The sequence below is a fragment of the Rhinolophus sinicus genome, chromosome 8, assembly GCF_057876585.1.
Source record: "Rhinolophus sinicus isolate RSI-liver-muscle chromosome 8, RSI-T2T, whole genome shotgun sequence".
NCBI lineage: Eukaryota > Metazoa > Chordata > Mammalia > Chiroptera > Rhinolophidae > Rhinolophus > Rhinolophus sinicus.
The window spans coordinates 38,456,632-38,470,881 of NC_142508.1; the positions used below are offsets into that span (position 1 = coordinate 38,456,632).

At 50.0% G+C, this 14,250-nt stretch overlaps 2 protein-coding genes across 11 annotated transcripts in view; one reads left to right on the top strand and one right to left on the bottom strand.

The window, feature by feature from the left end:
* Positions 1–84: 84 nt before the first annotated feature.
* MAMSTR (MEF2 activating motif and SAP domain containing transcriptional regulator) lies at positions 85–14,194 on the top strand. Of its 7 annotated transcripts, none has more exons than XM_088800052.1 (10): positions 85–888; positions 1,341–1,485; positions 2,657–2,695; positions 3,333–3,466; positions 3,645–3,829; positions 4,196–4,298; positions 4,501–4,695; positions 4,955–5,128; positions 5,209–5,263; positions 13,913–14,194. In XM_088800052.1, exons 2-10 carry the CDS (start codon positions 1,428–1,430, stop codon positions 13,993–13,995), a joined length of 1,026 nt encoding a protein of 341 aa, XP_088656178.1. In that variant the 5' UTR covers positions 85–888; positions 1,341–1,427; the 3' UTR covers positions 13,996–14,194. The 7 variants fall into 7 exon arrangements, with proteins under 7 accessions (XP_088656178.1, XP_088656181.1, XP_074172252.1 ...); XM_088800055.1 differs by lacking the exon at positions 13,913–14,194 and adding an exon at positions 5,388–5,933 and having other exon boundaries at positions 680–888; positions 1,402–1,485; positions 3,291–3,466; XM_074316151.2 differs by lacking the exon at positions 13,913–14,194 and adding an exon at positions 5,388–5,933 and having other exon boundaries at positions 693–888.
* Positions 8,333–14,250, bottom strand: part of FUT2 (fucosyltransferase 2 (H blood group)) — a 36,247-nt gene continuing 30,329 nt past the window's right edge. The window contains exons 4-5 of one of the 4 annotated variants that reach the window (XR_012490551.1): positions 9,394–9,481; positions 8,333–8,463 (exon numbers count right to left, since the gene is read on the bottom strand). The gene's annotated coding sequence lies outside the window, so the exon portion shown is untranslated. Of the gene's footprint in view, positions 8,464–8,586; positions 8,681–9,313; positions 9,482–9,563; positions 10,984–14,250 lie in introns of those variants that run through there. The other 3 variants (XR_012490550.1, XR_012490552.1, XR_012490553.2) reach the window with 3 other exon arrangements.

The window sequence follows — 14,250 nt, forward strand, 5'->3', positions numbered from 1 at the left end:
CACTAGGGCCCTTGTCTGGAACGTTGGGCTCCTGCCGAGTCCAAGGAGGTATTTATAGCCACGGCCTCAGCTTGCCCTCTTGCGCATAATCCAACCCAGGAGCACTGGAGCGTCCCACGAATCTCAGAGCTCTAAGCTTGCTCTGCCAAATATCAGGCACTCAATCCTACCAGTGGGAACCAGCCATCCTCTCGTTTTAATCCCAAAAGTCCATACTCCAGTTCCCTCCTCCCTCAGACCCAGAAGTCTGGGTTCCCAGCCCCTTTCTGGACTTTCCTGCCTGTCGGGCACACTGCCCGAGTCCCAACACCTCTTGTCTCTATTCCCAGCATCCAGAAGTCTGGGCCCCCAGCCCACTCCTTCAGACCCAGAAGTCCAGGCCCCGCCCCCTTTCCTTCAAATCCTGGAATCCTGGTCCCTAGCCCCCTCCTCCCTCAGACACGAGTCCAGGGCTCCAGTGTGAACTTTTCATTCCCCTGAATCTGACTCCTGCTGCTGCGTCAGGGAAAAAACAAGCGACAGGTGTCACCTGCCTGCAGGGTCGGGACGCGACCACCTGCCCCTGCTGCTCACCCGGCGCCACTCTCCCAGCACCTGCTTCTGTCAGTCCGCCCGCCGCTGCCCCACCCGACCCCGCAGCCCCAGATCGCTGAGAAGGAGCGAGCCAGGGAACCCCCAAGGTCCGCCCCACCCCAGTCCCTCCCAGCCCGTGCTCCCGCCCCTCTTCGAGGTCCCTGGCGGGGCTCCTGTCTTCCCCGCCCCGCTACAGGTTCCCGGCACGCCCCCAAAAGGGGGGGGGTCTCAGGCTGGTGGGGCGGAGCTTACGGCCTCCAGCCTAGACCGCGGGACTCTACCTGCTCCAGGGCACAGCTACGCGAAGCCCACCTGGTGAGAAGCCCCTGGGGTGGAGAGGAGGAGACCCACTTTAATTTTTCTGTCCCTTCTCTGGTCCCAGTCCCTTCCCCACATACCACGTGGCTGACACCCTTCCACTCCCTTCTCAAATGCAGATGGTAGACCCTTGCTTTTCCCAGGGACCTATCAGACCCTTCTGTCCTCTTGATTCAGGATGTTGAATTCTAGTCCCTTCAGAGTATTGAGTTCCAGCCTTTCACCCCCTTCTCCTGCTCCATCCACTTTCATAGGCCCAGGGGTCCAGGCCCTCAGTGCCCTCCTTTTTAGGACCCAGGAGTCCTGGATCCCAAGTCCTTCCTCTAGGAGGCTCCAGGAATTGGGACCCCCCCCCGCCCCCTCCTCTTACAGGATCCAGAAGTTACATCCCCAGGCTTCTCTTGTCCCTAAGTCCTTCAGGCCCATTTCCCTGCTGCGTTCACTTGCAGAGGCAGCCTCCTGACCTCCATGCTGACCCTGACTCCGGTGGGGGTCCTGTCCTCCCCCCAGTCCAGGTCCCCAACCCAGCCTTGGCAATGACCCTGGCGGCTTCCTCCCAGCGCTCCCAAATCATCCGCTCCAAGTTCCGATCTGGTGAGAGGCTTCTGTCTGTGCATATATGGAAGTGGTCCCCTGGGAGTGTGCTCAGCAGGGTGAGGTGGGAGGGGGGGCGGGCAGTGGGACCCACCACTCATGTGTTTTCTGTGCAACAGAGCACGTAGGCAGAAAGGAAGCCCCAGCAAAGGAGTCGAGTTGTGGTGGATCAATGTGTGTGCAAATGGCTAGTACAATGCTTGTGTGAACAGTGGGGAGTGGGCAGCTAGAGGTGGGTGTGCAGAGGGTCAGGTGCTTAAACTGACACATGTGCAAAGTGGGGGAGTGGAGAGAATGGGGACTTCGGAGCCACCAGTGTTGGAGTGTGGGTTAGGGAACAATGAGCTATCAGGCCCTGAGAGTGTCAATGGTTGTATTTTAGGTCGCAGTGCATGTGGAAAGTCAGAAAGTGTGTGGAACTGGAGGTCAACTCCAAAGGGTACTTGACTGTGTAAATGAGTGTGCTTACATAGTTGGGTGGGTGTAAAGACAACAGCAACCAAAGAGCAAGGAGTATTCAAAAGTGCACACATACAAAAAGCAGAAATGTGCAAAGGGAGATCCTTGCTCTAAAACTGGGGGCCAAATACTGAATGTGCAAATAAGTGTGTTAATGTAGTTCAGTGGGTGCCAAGACAGAGTGAGCCAAGGGTGAAGAGTATCAAAGGGTATAAGTGCACAAATGTGGCTTGTGTGCAAAACTAGAGCCTTTTAAATGTATGTTTAAAGGTGAGTGTGCAAAGGGGGTGACTGTGGGTCCAGAGGCAGCGCAGAAGAGAGCAAGCATGTGCAAAGTGGAGTGTGTGGATAAAAGCCAGGCGAGGTACAAATGGGCCAGGCTGTCAAGATGGCAAGTGTGCCAAGAGTAGGGTGGGCACATGCTAGTGAAGGGGGCAGGTGGAGCTGGGGGCAGGGATACCTCCTGCCTGCACACTGGCTGGCACTTAGCCCCAGAATGGCTCTGGCCCTCAGTGACGCTCCGCTGGCAGGGAGCAGGCGGGAGGCCCAGGAAAGGGAGCAGGCTGCCCGCCCACCCGCCTGCACAGGGTGTGTGTAAGGGGGCTGGGCACACGTGTCCCGCCAACAACTGCAGCTTGCACCGCCTGCCAGGCCAGGCTCCTGGACACTCCCTTCCCGCCTTTCTCCTCCCACCCCCTTCCTCCTTCCACAGTTCTCCAGCTTCGGATCCACAGACGGTATCAGGACCCGAGTAAGTGTGGGCCCTGAAAGGGAGGGGATGGTGACCCTACTCCCTTGGGACACCCTGTAGCGCAGCTGCTAGATATCCTTGCTGGTTCCTGAGCCTCAGTCCCTATGCCCCAGAAGACACTGTAATTGCATCCTGTCCTCTCCAGAGGTCCCTGGAGTACAGGTCTCCGCCACCCCATCCCTAGGACGCTAGTCAGTTTTCCCCACTCCAGTGGGAAATGCACGAACCCAGAAGAAAACGTCCCAGACTCCACCCTTGGCACACATAGGAATTTCAGGATGTGGCTTTCAGCTTCTCTCTCTCCCCAAGAACCAGAGTGCTGGCCCCACCCCTGTCCCAGCAAAACCCCAGAGATCTGTGATCTTCAGTCACCATAACCCTTTGGTGACTGAGTTCAGGACTCCTGCCTTCCTTAAGAATGGAAGAGTCTGGATTTCTAGCACCTCCACCCATAGATCCAGAAGTCCTGGCACCCAGCTTCCCACCACTTGGATTTTGCTCTGTGGTCTTGTCCTCCCACACTGGGGGCTGGGACCTCCAAGGCCCTCCTTCCCACACAGCCTTGTTCTTCCCTGCCTGGCTTGCTGCCTGCAGGCCTCTTGGGGGTACTTTGCCATCTCTACATTCTCAAATCCAGATCCGTGGATCTCAGCTGCAGGCCCGGCTCTGGCTCAGGCCCCAGGCTTGCCCTCGGGCCCCGCCCCTTTCCTTTTCAGCCCTGGGGTCCTGTTCCCAGAGCCAAAAAGCTGCCCTTGGAGGTCCCTGAAGAAGGTGAGTCTCCAATGGAGTGAGGGGAAGTACCCGTGAGAGTCTAGCCTTGGTCCTCCTTGCTGCTGCCCTTTTTGCTCCTCTCTGGTGGTGCCAAGCTGACCCTATACTTTGCATGGGGCTCTGGGGCAGGGAAGAGGGAACCGAGCTGAAGTATAAGACATCACACCTGCTTTTTCAGGAGTCTCCCAAGATCTCCTCACATTGGAGGCAGTCCAAGCCCAAGGGGAACTTGACATACCACCAATACATGCCCCCAGAGCCAAGACAAGGGTCCAGGGCAGACCTTCAGGCCAAAAAGTCGGCCCTGGGTCCCCCTGGGCCACCTCTGTGGGAAGAAACAAACTCACAGCAGCCATCTCCTAGGTATGACCTGTTTCTGTTCTCCAGGAAGTTCACGGCCCCAGAATCCTCTTCCATCAAACTCAGAGCCCAAGATCAGGGGAATCCAGCCCTTGGCCCCTCCTCCCTCAGGACTCAAAGAGTCCGGGTCCCCAGCCCTTCTTCCTTCAGTTCCCAGGAGTCCTGGCCTCGACCTAAGAGTCTAAGCCGCCAGCCCCTCCTCCCCCATGCACAGGAACCAGCCTCCTAGGTTTGCTCCCTCTGAGACCCAGAATTCTGGGCGCGCATTTTCCTGCGTCTTTATGAGCCCCTGTCTTTGAGGAACCCAGAATACCTTTTCTTTCTCTCTCTGCCCCTTCTAACCTGTTTTCCCCTCATAACTATCGCCAGGATGAAGCCCACTCCCCTCCCTTCCTCCCTCTCAGGAGTCCCCAGCCCCTCGCCTCCTCCACACAAGTTGGAACTTCAGACCCTTAAACTGGAGGAGCTGACGGTAAGTGTGGGGAGCAACTTCCCAGGCTGGCCCCCTCTCTCGGTGGGGACGCAGAAGTCTAACCCCATAGCCTCTGCGCCATTGGAGATCCAGGAGCCCAGGTCCCCAGTGCCTCCTCTCTCGGTTTCCAATTGTCCAGCCCCGGCCTCCGCCTGCAGCCCAGAGCCCGCCCAGCATCGTCTCTCCCCAACCCCCACCCTAGGTCTCAGAGCTCCGGCAGCAGCTGCGCCTGCGGGGCCTCCCGGTGTCAGGAACCAAGTCGACCCTCCTGGAGCGCATGCGCGGAGGCGCCCCGCCCCGCGAGCGGCCCAAAACCAAGCGCGAGGAATGTCCTGCGGGTGCTTCCTGGCCACGCCTCAGGCCCAAGGCTCTGGGCACCGCCCGGCGGCAGGGCTCGGTGAGGGCGGTGGACCAATGAAGAGAAGACAAAGTGGGGCGGGGCGGGAAGTCGAAAACACAATAGCCAATGAAATGGGGGGTGCGTAGTTAAGATGAAAGGGGGGAAGAGTAGCCAATGAAAGAATGAGGGGCGTGGCCGAAGGAGGGGGATGAGGAGCGAACGGCCGCGACGGGACCAGGGGGTGGAGCCACATGTTGCGAGTGGGTGGGGTTGCCCCCAGTGGGCGTGGCTTATAGAAACACCTTCTGGATTCTAGTCCAAGCCCGGCCCAGCATCTCACCTATTGCCTCTTCCACGTGCCGCGGAAACCCTCGTAACGGCTCAGGCGTCCCCTCCCACTCCAGCACAAGCGCTGACCCCTTCCTCAGCATCAGGCTCGGTGGCCCAGACTCTGGAAGAGGAGCTGCAGGAAGCGATCCGGAGGGCTCAGGTGAGAGGGAGTGGTCTAGTGGTCTCCGGTCAGAATCCCGGCCAGAGTCCCAGGTTCACTCCGCTTCTGCCCATCCGCAGTTGTTTCCGAACCGGGGCGTTGATGACATGCTGGAAGACCAGATGGAGCCTGATGGTAAGAGCCAAACTCCTAGATTTGGGGGCAAAGAGGGCCGGACTCTTGGAAACAAGGAACCCCTAGGGTGCTGGGATCTGGATTCCTGGCTTCCTAAGCTTACATTCCATTTCTTTCCCTGCAGACCTGCTGCCTCCCATCCCTCTGGATTTCCCCGGCTCTTTCGATGTGCTGTCCCCCTCCCCAGACTCTGAAGGCCTCTCATCTGTCTTCTCTTCCTCGCTCCCATCCCCTACGAATTCCCCGTCCCCCTCTCCCACGGACTCCTTGGACTGGCTGGAGGCTCTGAGTGGGGGTGCCCCGCTGGGCTGTGGTCCCCCAGCCCCCAGCATCTTCTCTGCTGACTTATCTGACTCCAGTGGCACCAGGCTGTGGGACCTGCTGGAGGATCCATGGTGATGGATTCTGGAGTTTCCAGGGACTGAGAACTGGTGGGGATGGGGAGGTCACAGTGACAGACTCCCTGAGGGAGGTGTTGAAACAACCAGCAGAGTCCCCTCCCACCACACACACAGAATCAGTCACAACTCTCATCTGCACCTAGCCTCTGAACTGCTGCTGACATGCCAACTGCCTCACCTTTGCCTGCCTAACCTCCATAGGATCCCCTCCATGGGTTTGTGGTTGGGGGTGGGCAAGGGCAAACAAGCTGCTTGCTGCTTTCTTCAGAGACCTCTTGGATGTCTTCTTCCCCCATCCCACCAATGACATGACTGCCTGTTGCTGGGGTGTCTGGAAGGTGATCTGTGCTTTTTGGATGCAGGAGAGGGACAGGGAAGAATGGGGAGGGAGAATCAGGAGCCAGACCCTTGGCTTCTGGTTGGAGATGAGAAAATCGGAAGCATTGTGTCTGAGGTCACATTCTCTCGGAAGCAGAGCCTGAGGCAAGATTCATGTGTTCGTGATTTATTAAAGAAATGCTCCCAGGCGAAACCAAAAAGGAGTGGATGAAACAGGATAGTGAAGGGGAAGAAAACCAGTAGGAGTGTGATGTCCCAACCTCAGCCTGATCCCTGAGGAAAAATTAAGTTGCAGAGTCTTTCCCACCTTGAGGCAAAGAGAACGTCGCCTTTGAGGCAAAGGGAGAACCCTGTTTGGGTTTTTATCGCTGAACAGCAAGCCACCCCAAAATTTAAGTCTTAAAATAGTAAGTATCTGCGATCTCTCACAATTCCGTGGGTTGACTGGCTCAACAAGACCATTCTTCAGCATCATATGTCAACGAGGGCTGCAGTCATCTTAGGGCCCACTTGTGCTGCACCATCCAAGATGGCACACTCAGACGTGCCTGGTGCCTTGGGAGGGATGCCTAGTAGGCTGGGCCACACTGGGCTGGGGACATCTGGACTTCTCTCGTTCTCCATGTGGTCTTAGTGCTCTCCCTCTCCAATGACTCTTTATAGGGAAGCCCAAGGCTCCCCAAAGTGAGCGTTCCTGGGGGAAGAAGCAGGAGCTGCCAGTCTTTTAAAGACTAAGCTTAGAACTGGCACAATGTGACTTCCACCACATTGGTTAATGCAAGTCAGGCCAGCCCAGGCTGAATATGGGAGGGGACTACACAAATGTGTGAATATTGGTGGGCATGGTCATTGAGGGCCATATTTGGAGACTTGCTACCACACCTCTCTATTCACTCATGGGACGGACACAAACTCCCAAGAGTAGATCCCAAGGGTAGTCCTGGGAAGGTCATAGGGTAATTCATGAGCAGCAAAGTGTTTTAAAATGTAGGTTTTATAATTACTCAGGGATAATGAGCTCAACATCAGCAGATGATTGTCATTGAATAGATAGTTGGTTATTCTCACAGATCCCAAAAGAAGGGAATACTCCAAGAAATGCAGGGCCACATGGGGAAGCTCCAGGGTCAGCCAGGAGGCCGAGGGAGAGAAGGGAACCATGGGCAAAAGTCTTTATTGTGGTTTCCTCGGGAAGGGACAGGTGAGGCAGGGTAAGCAGGTTTAGGATTGGCTAGTTGGAATAATTTCAGCAGGCTCTGGGCTGTCCCTCGTTGTCTGGAAGGTGGCCCTGAGGTGATCAAGCAGAGGACTAGTGGCCTAGAGTATCAAAGCTCCAAAAAAGAAGTGGCTGGGAGTCTGGGCTATGGATTGGTTGGTTTGCATATGAAAGGTACGCTCACAGGTGGATTTTTTATTACCTCTAAAACTTGCTAGCCCTGGGATGGGCAGTCCCTCAAATGTCAGCAAGTTCCCAGATATCAAAGCACCACAAATACAGAGGGGGAAAAAGGCATGATTAATGTACAAAGCACACAGTAGCTAGGGTCTGGGTGAGCCCAGGCCTGGTAAAAGGAATCTGAGGGGATCTGGGCTGGCCACCAACTTTCCACTAAAGGTGGAAAAGGACAACAGATCAGTTACATGTGACAGGACCTAGAACCAGTGATGTCTCCTTGTCTTGCTGTCAGTTTCCTCCTCTGTACCTTCAGCCCAGTGTGTATGACAGTGTTCACTGAGATTGTCCACAAACGACCTGGCATATGATACATGCCGATAAATATTAATCACCATTCTTAACTTCTGGTCCACAATACTAATGCCTCAATATGTGTAAACTCTGGTGGACATTAGAGATCCACGATAAAAAGGGCAAGAGAACGAATGCTCATTACCATGAGCAAAGGCAATCTTTGGTGTCTTCTGAACCCATCAGGTTGGATTTGTCATTCTTACTTTTCAGATGAAATAACTGAAGATCAGAGAAGGGGAGTGATATGCCCAATGTCACGCAGATGGGAGGTGTTGGAGTGGGGTTTTAAATCAGATTATTGAGTTCGCAGTGTGTGTCCTCAGAGTTGAAAAAGCCAAAAGCCTCAATCTCAAGCTCAGACATTTGCAAAGAGAGCCCCAGTGTAGGGTGATAAGTATTTTTGTGGCTTGGTACATGGCACTGCAGGGCCATGACTCCTGGAAAAGACCAGAAGCTGTGAGGGAATGGACAGGGTGGGCAGAAACAGGATTTTTGTTGAGACTTAAAGGATAAGGAAGTGCTGGTTAGAGGAACCTGAAAGCCAGCACCTTGTAGAGGCAGAAGAATATGCAAAGGCCTGAAGGTGTCAAGGGGGCGGCCATGGGGGGAACCTTGTAAGGTCAGGTTTCCTGGAGCAAAGGGGGGTGGCTGCTGCAGCAGAATCCAGGCTGGAGAGGTGGGCATCAGGTCTTGTCATGTCAGGCTGCAAACTGGTGGGAAAGGGGTGCAGTCAGTCCTGGAAACATCAGGAAGATGTGTGGCAGGCTTCCTCTGTCTGTCTCCGTTTCCCTTCCGACACTTCTATGCTTGTATCTATCTCCATAGCAATCTGTCCCCATGTCTACCTGACTTGGTGTCCTTGGACTCTCTGTCTCCATCTCTCTTGTGTCCAGAGGAGGGCAGCCTTGGGCTGAGAGCCTGCAGGGCCTGTGGGAAGCGCCAGAAAGAGTCAGGGGTAGGGTGGCTGAGAAATTCTCCCCAAGGTGGTGATTTGAAAGAAGGTGCAAAAACGAACAAAAGAAAGAAGGAAGGGGGGGGAGAGAGAGAGAGAGAGAGAGAGAGAGAGAGAGAGAGAGAGAGAGAGAGAGAGAGAGAAAGAAAAAAAGAAAAAGAAAGAAAGGTGTGGGTGGAGTGTTCAAGTTGGAACCCAGTGTCTGAGGGAAGGGTTTGGGTTTGGATCCTGGGCTCTTCAGGGGGCCTGTCACCAGCCCTTCTCCAGACATTTCAGTCTCTCCTCCTGCCCCTGAGAAGAGGGCTGGGCCTCCCCAGCAAAAAGGCGGGGAAAACTGAGGGCTGGACCAATGTGGGGACACAGGAAGCAAGTCATCTAAGGAATCCTGAGCACCCCCAGGGGACTCCCTGCACCACCTGCCATCCCATGGTCATAAGACTGGGAGAATGGGCATTTATACATGGTTGGACAGAACATAAAATTTTCCCATCACACAGAAGTACTGCGTTTAAATGCACACTCCTTGATCCAGAAATTTCACTTCCACTAATATATCCTAAAAAAGCGATTATCAGTATGCATACATAAAAATTTCCCACACTACAGCCAACAGTGACAAATGACAAGGACATTCTCCTTGGCATTATTTATAGTAACAAAACCCAACAAACAACCTAAAAATAAAAACCTTCAATTGGAGCGTGGATGTGACATAGTTGATCAACACGACGGAATCTTTTTGCAGCTACCAAAGGGACTGGAAAGATGTTTACTACCTGGGAGTTTAAAAAAGAGAAGGAACTTGTCAAAGTTTGTAGCAGTTCATATTTGCAAAAAGCAAAACAAAAGAATGATATATGATCTTTTTACGTTTGTTGATTACATTTTTAAAGTTTGAATTTCTTTTATTTTCCTTTTCATGAGCTTACTTTTTTTTTCTAGATAGCTCAACGTTATTTGTTAAGAATCCATCTTTTCATTACAAATTTGTAATGCCACCCTCAACATACATTTAATTCCCCAGTGGATTTCTGTTCATTTCTGGCTTTTCCAGGCAGTGCCTTTAATCTACTTTTCATGCACTGGGAACACACTGTTTTATTTATTGAGGCTTAACATTATTTTTTTAACATCTGGTAGAGCCTGACTACTCAGCACTCTCTACTTTTGGAATTTTTTAAGTTATTCTATTGTTTAACTTTTTTTTTTTTTTTTTTTTTTTTTTTTTTTTTTTTGGTCTAAAGGGAAGTTTTGGTCCCAAAATAAAAATGTGAGCACCATCTATATACAGTATGTGAAATCATGAAACCAAGCTGGGAGAACAATGAGCCACTTATAGAACCCTAGGGAACGCCAATACTTGGAAGGAACAGCCCATGACCATGAACATAATTTAATTAAATGAAAATCAACATACAGGGCAACAGACAGCATTCTACTGAATCCTGGTTAACTGAAGAAACTCCACAAAACCACCAGAAATAGCCCTCCACCCTCCCCGCTTTCTTAGGTACCAAATTAGTTTCCTAGGACTGCTGTAGCAAAGTACCCCAAACAGAGTGACTTAAACCAGACATTGATTGGCTCACAGTCCCAGAGGCCAGAAGTCCAAGATCACGATGCTGGCAGAGTCAGTTCTTTCTGAGGCGGTGATGGAGAATCTGTTCCCTGCTTCTCTCCCAGCGTCTGGGGGTTTGCTGGCAATCATTGGGGTTCCTTGATGTGTAGATGCATCACCTCATGTCTGCTTCCTCTCCGGACAGCGTTCTCCTTGCATGTGTCCCTGTCTCTGCGCCCAAATCTCCCTTTTTCATAAGGACAGTCATATTGCATTAGGTCCCAACCTCAGTGACCATATCTTAACTTGAGTACATCTTCAAAGACCCTCTTTCCAAATAAGGTCACATTCACAGCTACTGGGGGTTAAGATTTCAACATATCTTTTTGGGGGACACAATCCAATCCATAATAGGTACCATTTTAAACAGACAAACCAGGCTCAAATCCTACGTGAAAAATACTGTCCTTTCGTAGGTCAGGCGCCTGCTGGCTTATAGTATACAACGATGTATGTTTAAGATCATAAATATCTGGAGCACATGGCCCAGGTTAGCTTATTTACTCTATCTGCCATGGATTTTTAAAAATCTGGAGAATCAGAGTGGCATTGAGGTCAGAGAGGGTGCAAGATTCAGAATAGAAGCCAGATGAGACTGCTGTGTTTGCTGGACCCCACATAAAATTCTATATGAGATTATCCACCAGGTATCTTTTGAGCCTGCAGGAAAGAGCCAGGAATCATGCTTAGCTTGGCCGAAGGCAGCTGGGAGCAACTCCTCATTACCCCTCTCCCCACAAGCTTTACGTGTGGGTGTGGAAGAGAGGATCTGGGGGGCTTTTAGTGGAAGAGGAGGGTTCCAGTGGGGAGGTTCTGGTAGGAGGATTTTCAATGGGAGGAGGGGTTTCTGGTGGGGAGATCTCATGGGAGAGGTGATTCTAGTGAGGGGGAAGGCATCTGTTAAGAGAGGGGATTTCAGCAGAGGGATTCTGGTGGGAGAGGGTGTTTTTGTGGGGGGTTCGGTTGAGGGGTTTTGCTGGGAGAGGGAGGCTGTGTTGGGTATTTGGTGGGAAGGAGGGTCTGGTGATTTCGTAGTTACACAGATTAACAGCATCTTGTTGAAATGGTGGTGGTTGCCCTGTGTGTTAATTTGCCTTTCTTTACATGTACAGTGATTCGTGTAGACCTAACTGCTGTTGGGTCTCCCAGGTAGCTGTATTCTTTAAAACGTGCCCCCTGTGCTGCCCAAGATGGCAGCTGCTAGCCACACAGGTCTCTTTAAATTTAAAGTAAAGCAAGTTCCATAAGAATTTAAAATTCCATTCTGCAGTCACTCTTGCCACATGTCACGTGCTTAGTAGGCACAGGTGGCCTGTGGCTACCATTTTGGACAGTGCAGATGGAGAACATTTCCACCATTACGGAAAGTTCCACAGGACAGCGCTGCCCTGAACCCACATGATGGCCTCATTCCCCAGCCTCCCGCACCACAGCCCCAGAGGGAGCTTTTACTTTCCTTAAACAATTGTGAAATGGAACATATTTAGAGAAAAAACATGTAAGGCGTGCATGTGTGTTTAACTAATAATCCTAAAGTGAACATCCATGGAACTATATCGCTTCATGTTCCTTGCATTTTGCCCTCGTCACTGCCCCTTCCCTCCTCTCAGATGTCACCAGTATCCTGACTTCTGTCCTATTTACGCCCTTGCGTTTCTATGGACACCTCAGCACTAGAGTTCAATTTTCCCAATTTGGAGCTCTATATGAATGGGATCACGCAGTGTGTCCTTTTTGGGGTCTGGGGTGATGAGATATGCCTTAGATTTTAATAGGATGTTGGGCTGCTGTGAGGAGAACAGACTTGGGAAGGGGCCCACCTGTCAGACCTAAACCTATTTTTTAAAATATTGCTGAAATGCCAAGAGGTGTGCTAGTAAATGTTTAACAAACAGGTTCTCTAGGAAGAAGAAGGAGAAGGGGAGGAGGAGGAGCCATCACCTTGTAAGATGACAGTGAGAGGATGTAGAAGTTACTAATGAGCTGAGCCTTGTTGTACAGCTATGAGGTCAGAGTAATTCCACAGATGATAGGAGATGCAGGAAACATTACAGGAAAAATACCTCCTAACCTAATACCCCACCACATACAATTAGCCTCCAGAACCTTAAGTGACCTGAGAAACAAACCCTTCCCCAGGCTGTGAGTGAGCTGGAAAAAGAAGCAATGAGACCAGAGGCCACAGAGCAGCTGGCGGTACCGTGGGACAGTGACTGAGGAGAAAGAATAATAAGCAACCCGAAAATCGACACATTCTCGCTGCTAATTGACATTTGACAACCATCGTTTACCAAGTACCTGTTCAAGGTTTTTGCCCACGTTTCCTAATGAAATGTTTGTCGTTTTCTAACTGACTTATAGCATTTTTATATGTTCTGGATACGAACTTTGTGAAATGTAGATACATAAAAAGTCTTTTAATGAATAAAAGTCCTTAATTTTAATGAAGTCCAATATATTAAATTTTTTATGGTTACTGACTTTTCGTGTCCTATTTAAGAAATCTTTGCCCACCTCAAGGTCATGAAGCTATTCTCCCATGTTTTATTCTGGAAGCTTTATGCTTTTAGCTTTCACATTTTGGTCTGTGACCCATCTTGGATTAATCTTTGTGTGTGGCATGAGATAGGGACCAAGGTTCATTTTTTCCATATGAATAAGGGATTGCTTCTATCTATTGAAAAGCTCCTTCATTCCCCCCATTGAACTGTGTTGAAGTCTTTGTCATAAATCAAGTGATCATATATATATATATATATAGGTGGTCTGTTTCTGGACTCTCTTGAATTTCCTTTGGCTATCTTTTATGTCAGTACCACTTTGTCGTGATAACTTTAGCTTTATGGTAAATCTTGAAATATGGGCATTTCACTGGTCTCTTTGCTTCACTTCCCCCATTACCTCACTGGTCCACCATCTTTGTTGGCTGACAATGAAAATCATAGTTTCAATATATTTTTTTACAGCATAGCTTTCATATCATTGTGATACAGAATCACACACACACACACACACACACACACACACACACACACTTTTTAGCTCTAACTCTGGTTCACAGGAAATAAAGGGAAACACAGGAACATATTAAATGACACAAAGAGGACTCAACCAGCCAAATAAATGGGCGAACTTCTATATGACAAATGATTTGGTTTCATCAACAAATACATGGCTTTTTTTTTAAATAAAAGAAAAAGAGGGAGTCAGTTATAGATTAAAAGATATTTAAGACACTTGTCAACCAAATGTAATGGGTGGCATTTCTTTGGGTCCTGATTCAAATGGTAACAAGACATCTTTGAAACAATCAGAAAAGTTTTAACACAGATTGCTATTAGAAGATAGTAAGATACTATTATGAATTGTCTTAGGTGTTTATGTGCTTATATTTTTATTAATTCCTTACCCATGAGAAATAAAGGATTAACGCCTGAAAAGATTTGATGTCTGAGATTTTCGCAAAGCAAAAAGAGGGAAGATAAGGGACATAGATGAAATAAGAGTGGGAGAATGTTGAAATTGTTGAATTGGGTAATGGGCATATGGGGGTTTACTACACGGTTTTTATGTATAAAATGTTTTGCAGGTGTCCAGGCAGAGATGGTGGTGACTTGGACAGACGATAGAGGAGGAAAACAAGTTCAGATTCAGGGTATATTTTGCAGGTAAACCTGACAGAACTTGCTGGTGGATGGAATGTGCAGGAAAGAATCAACAGTACTTCGGCTTTTGGTCGAAGTAAATGGATAGTGGGCTGGAGATGGGCAGGGGAAGATTTGAGGGATTGAAATTAAGGGAAGATGTTGCCACAGCCATCTTTGAAAACTACAACCAGCCTTGACATTGTTTTAATTTAGAAGCATGTAAAATGTGCCCCCAAATACAGTTTAAAATGTACATTTAAAAAAAGAGAGAGAATGCTAA

Coding starts and splice junctions, on each gene's coding strand:
- MAMSTR (XM_088800055.1), top strand. CDS start 1,428: ATGACCCTGGCGGCTTCCTCCCAGCGCTCCCAAATCATCCGCTCCAAG. Junction 1,486..2,656: donor CCGCTCCAAGTTCCGATCTG/GTGAGAGGCTTC, acceptor CTCCTTCCACAG/TTCTCCAGCTTCGGATCCAC. Junction 4,696..4,954: donor CCGCCCGGCGGCAGGGCTCG/GTGAGGGCGGTG, acceptor TCTGGATTCTAG/TCCAAGCCCGGCCCAGCATC.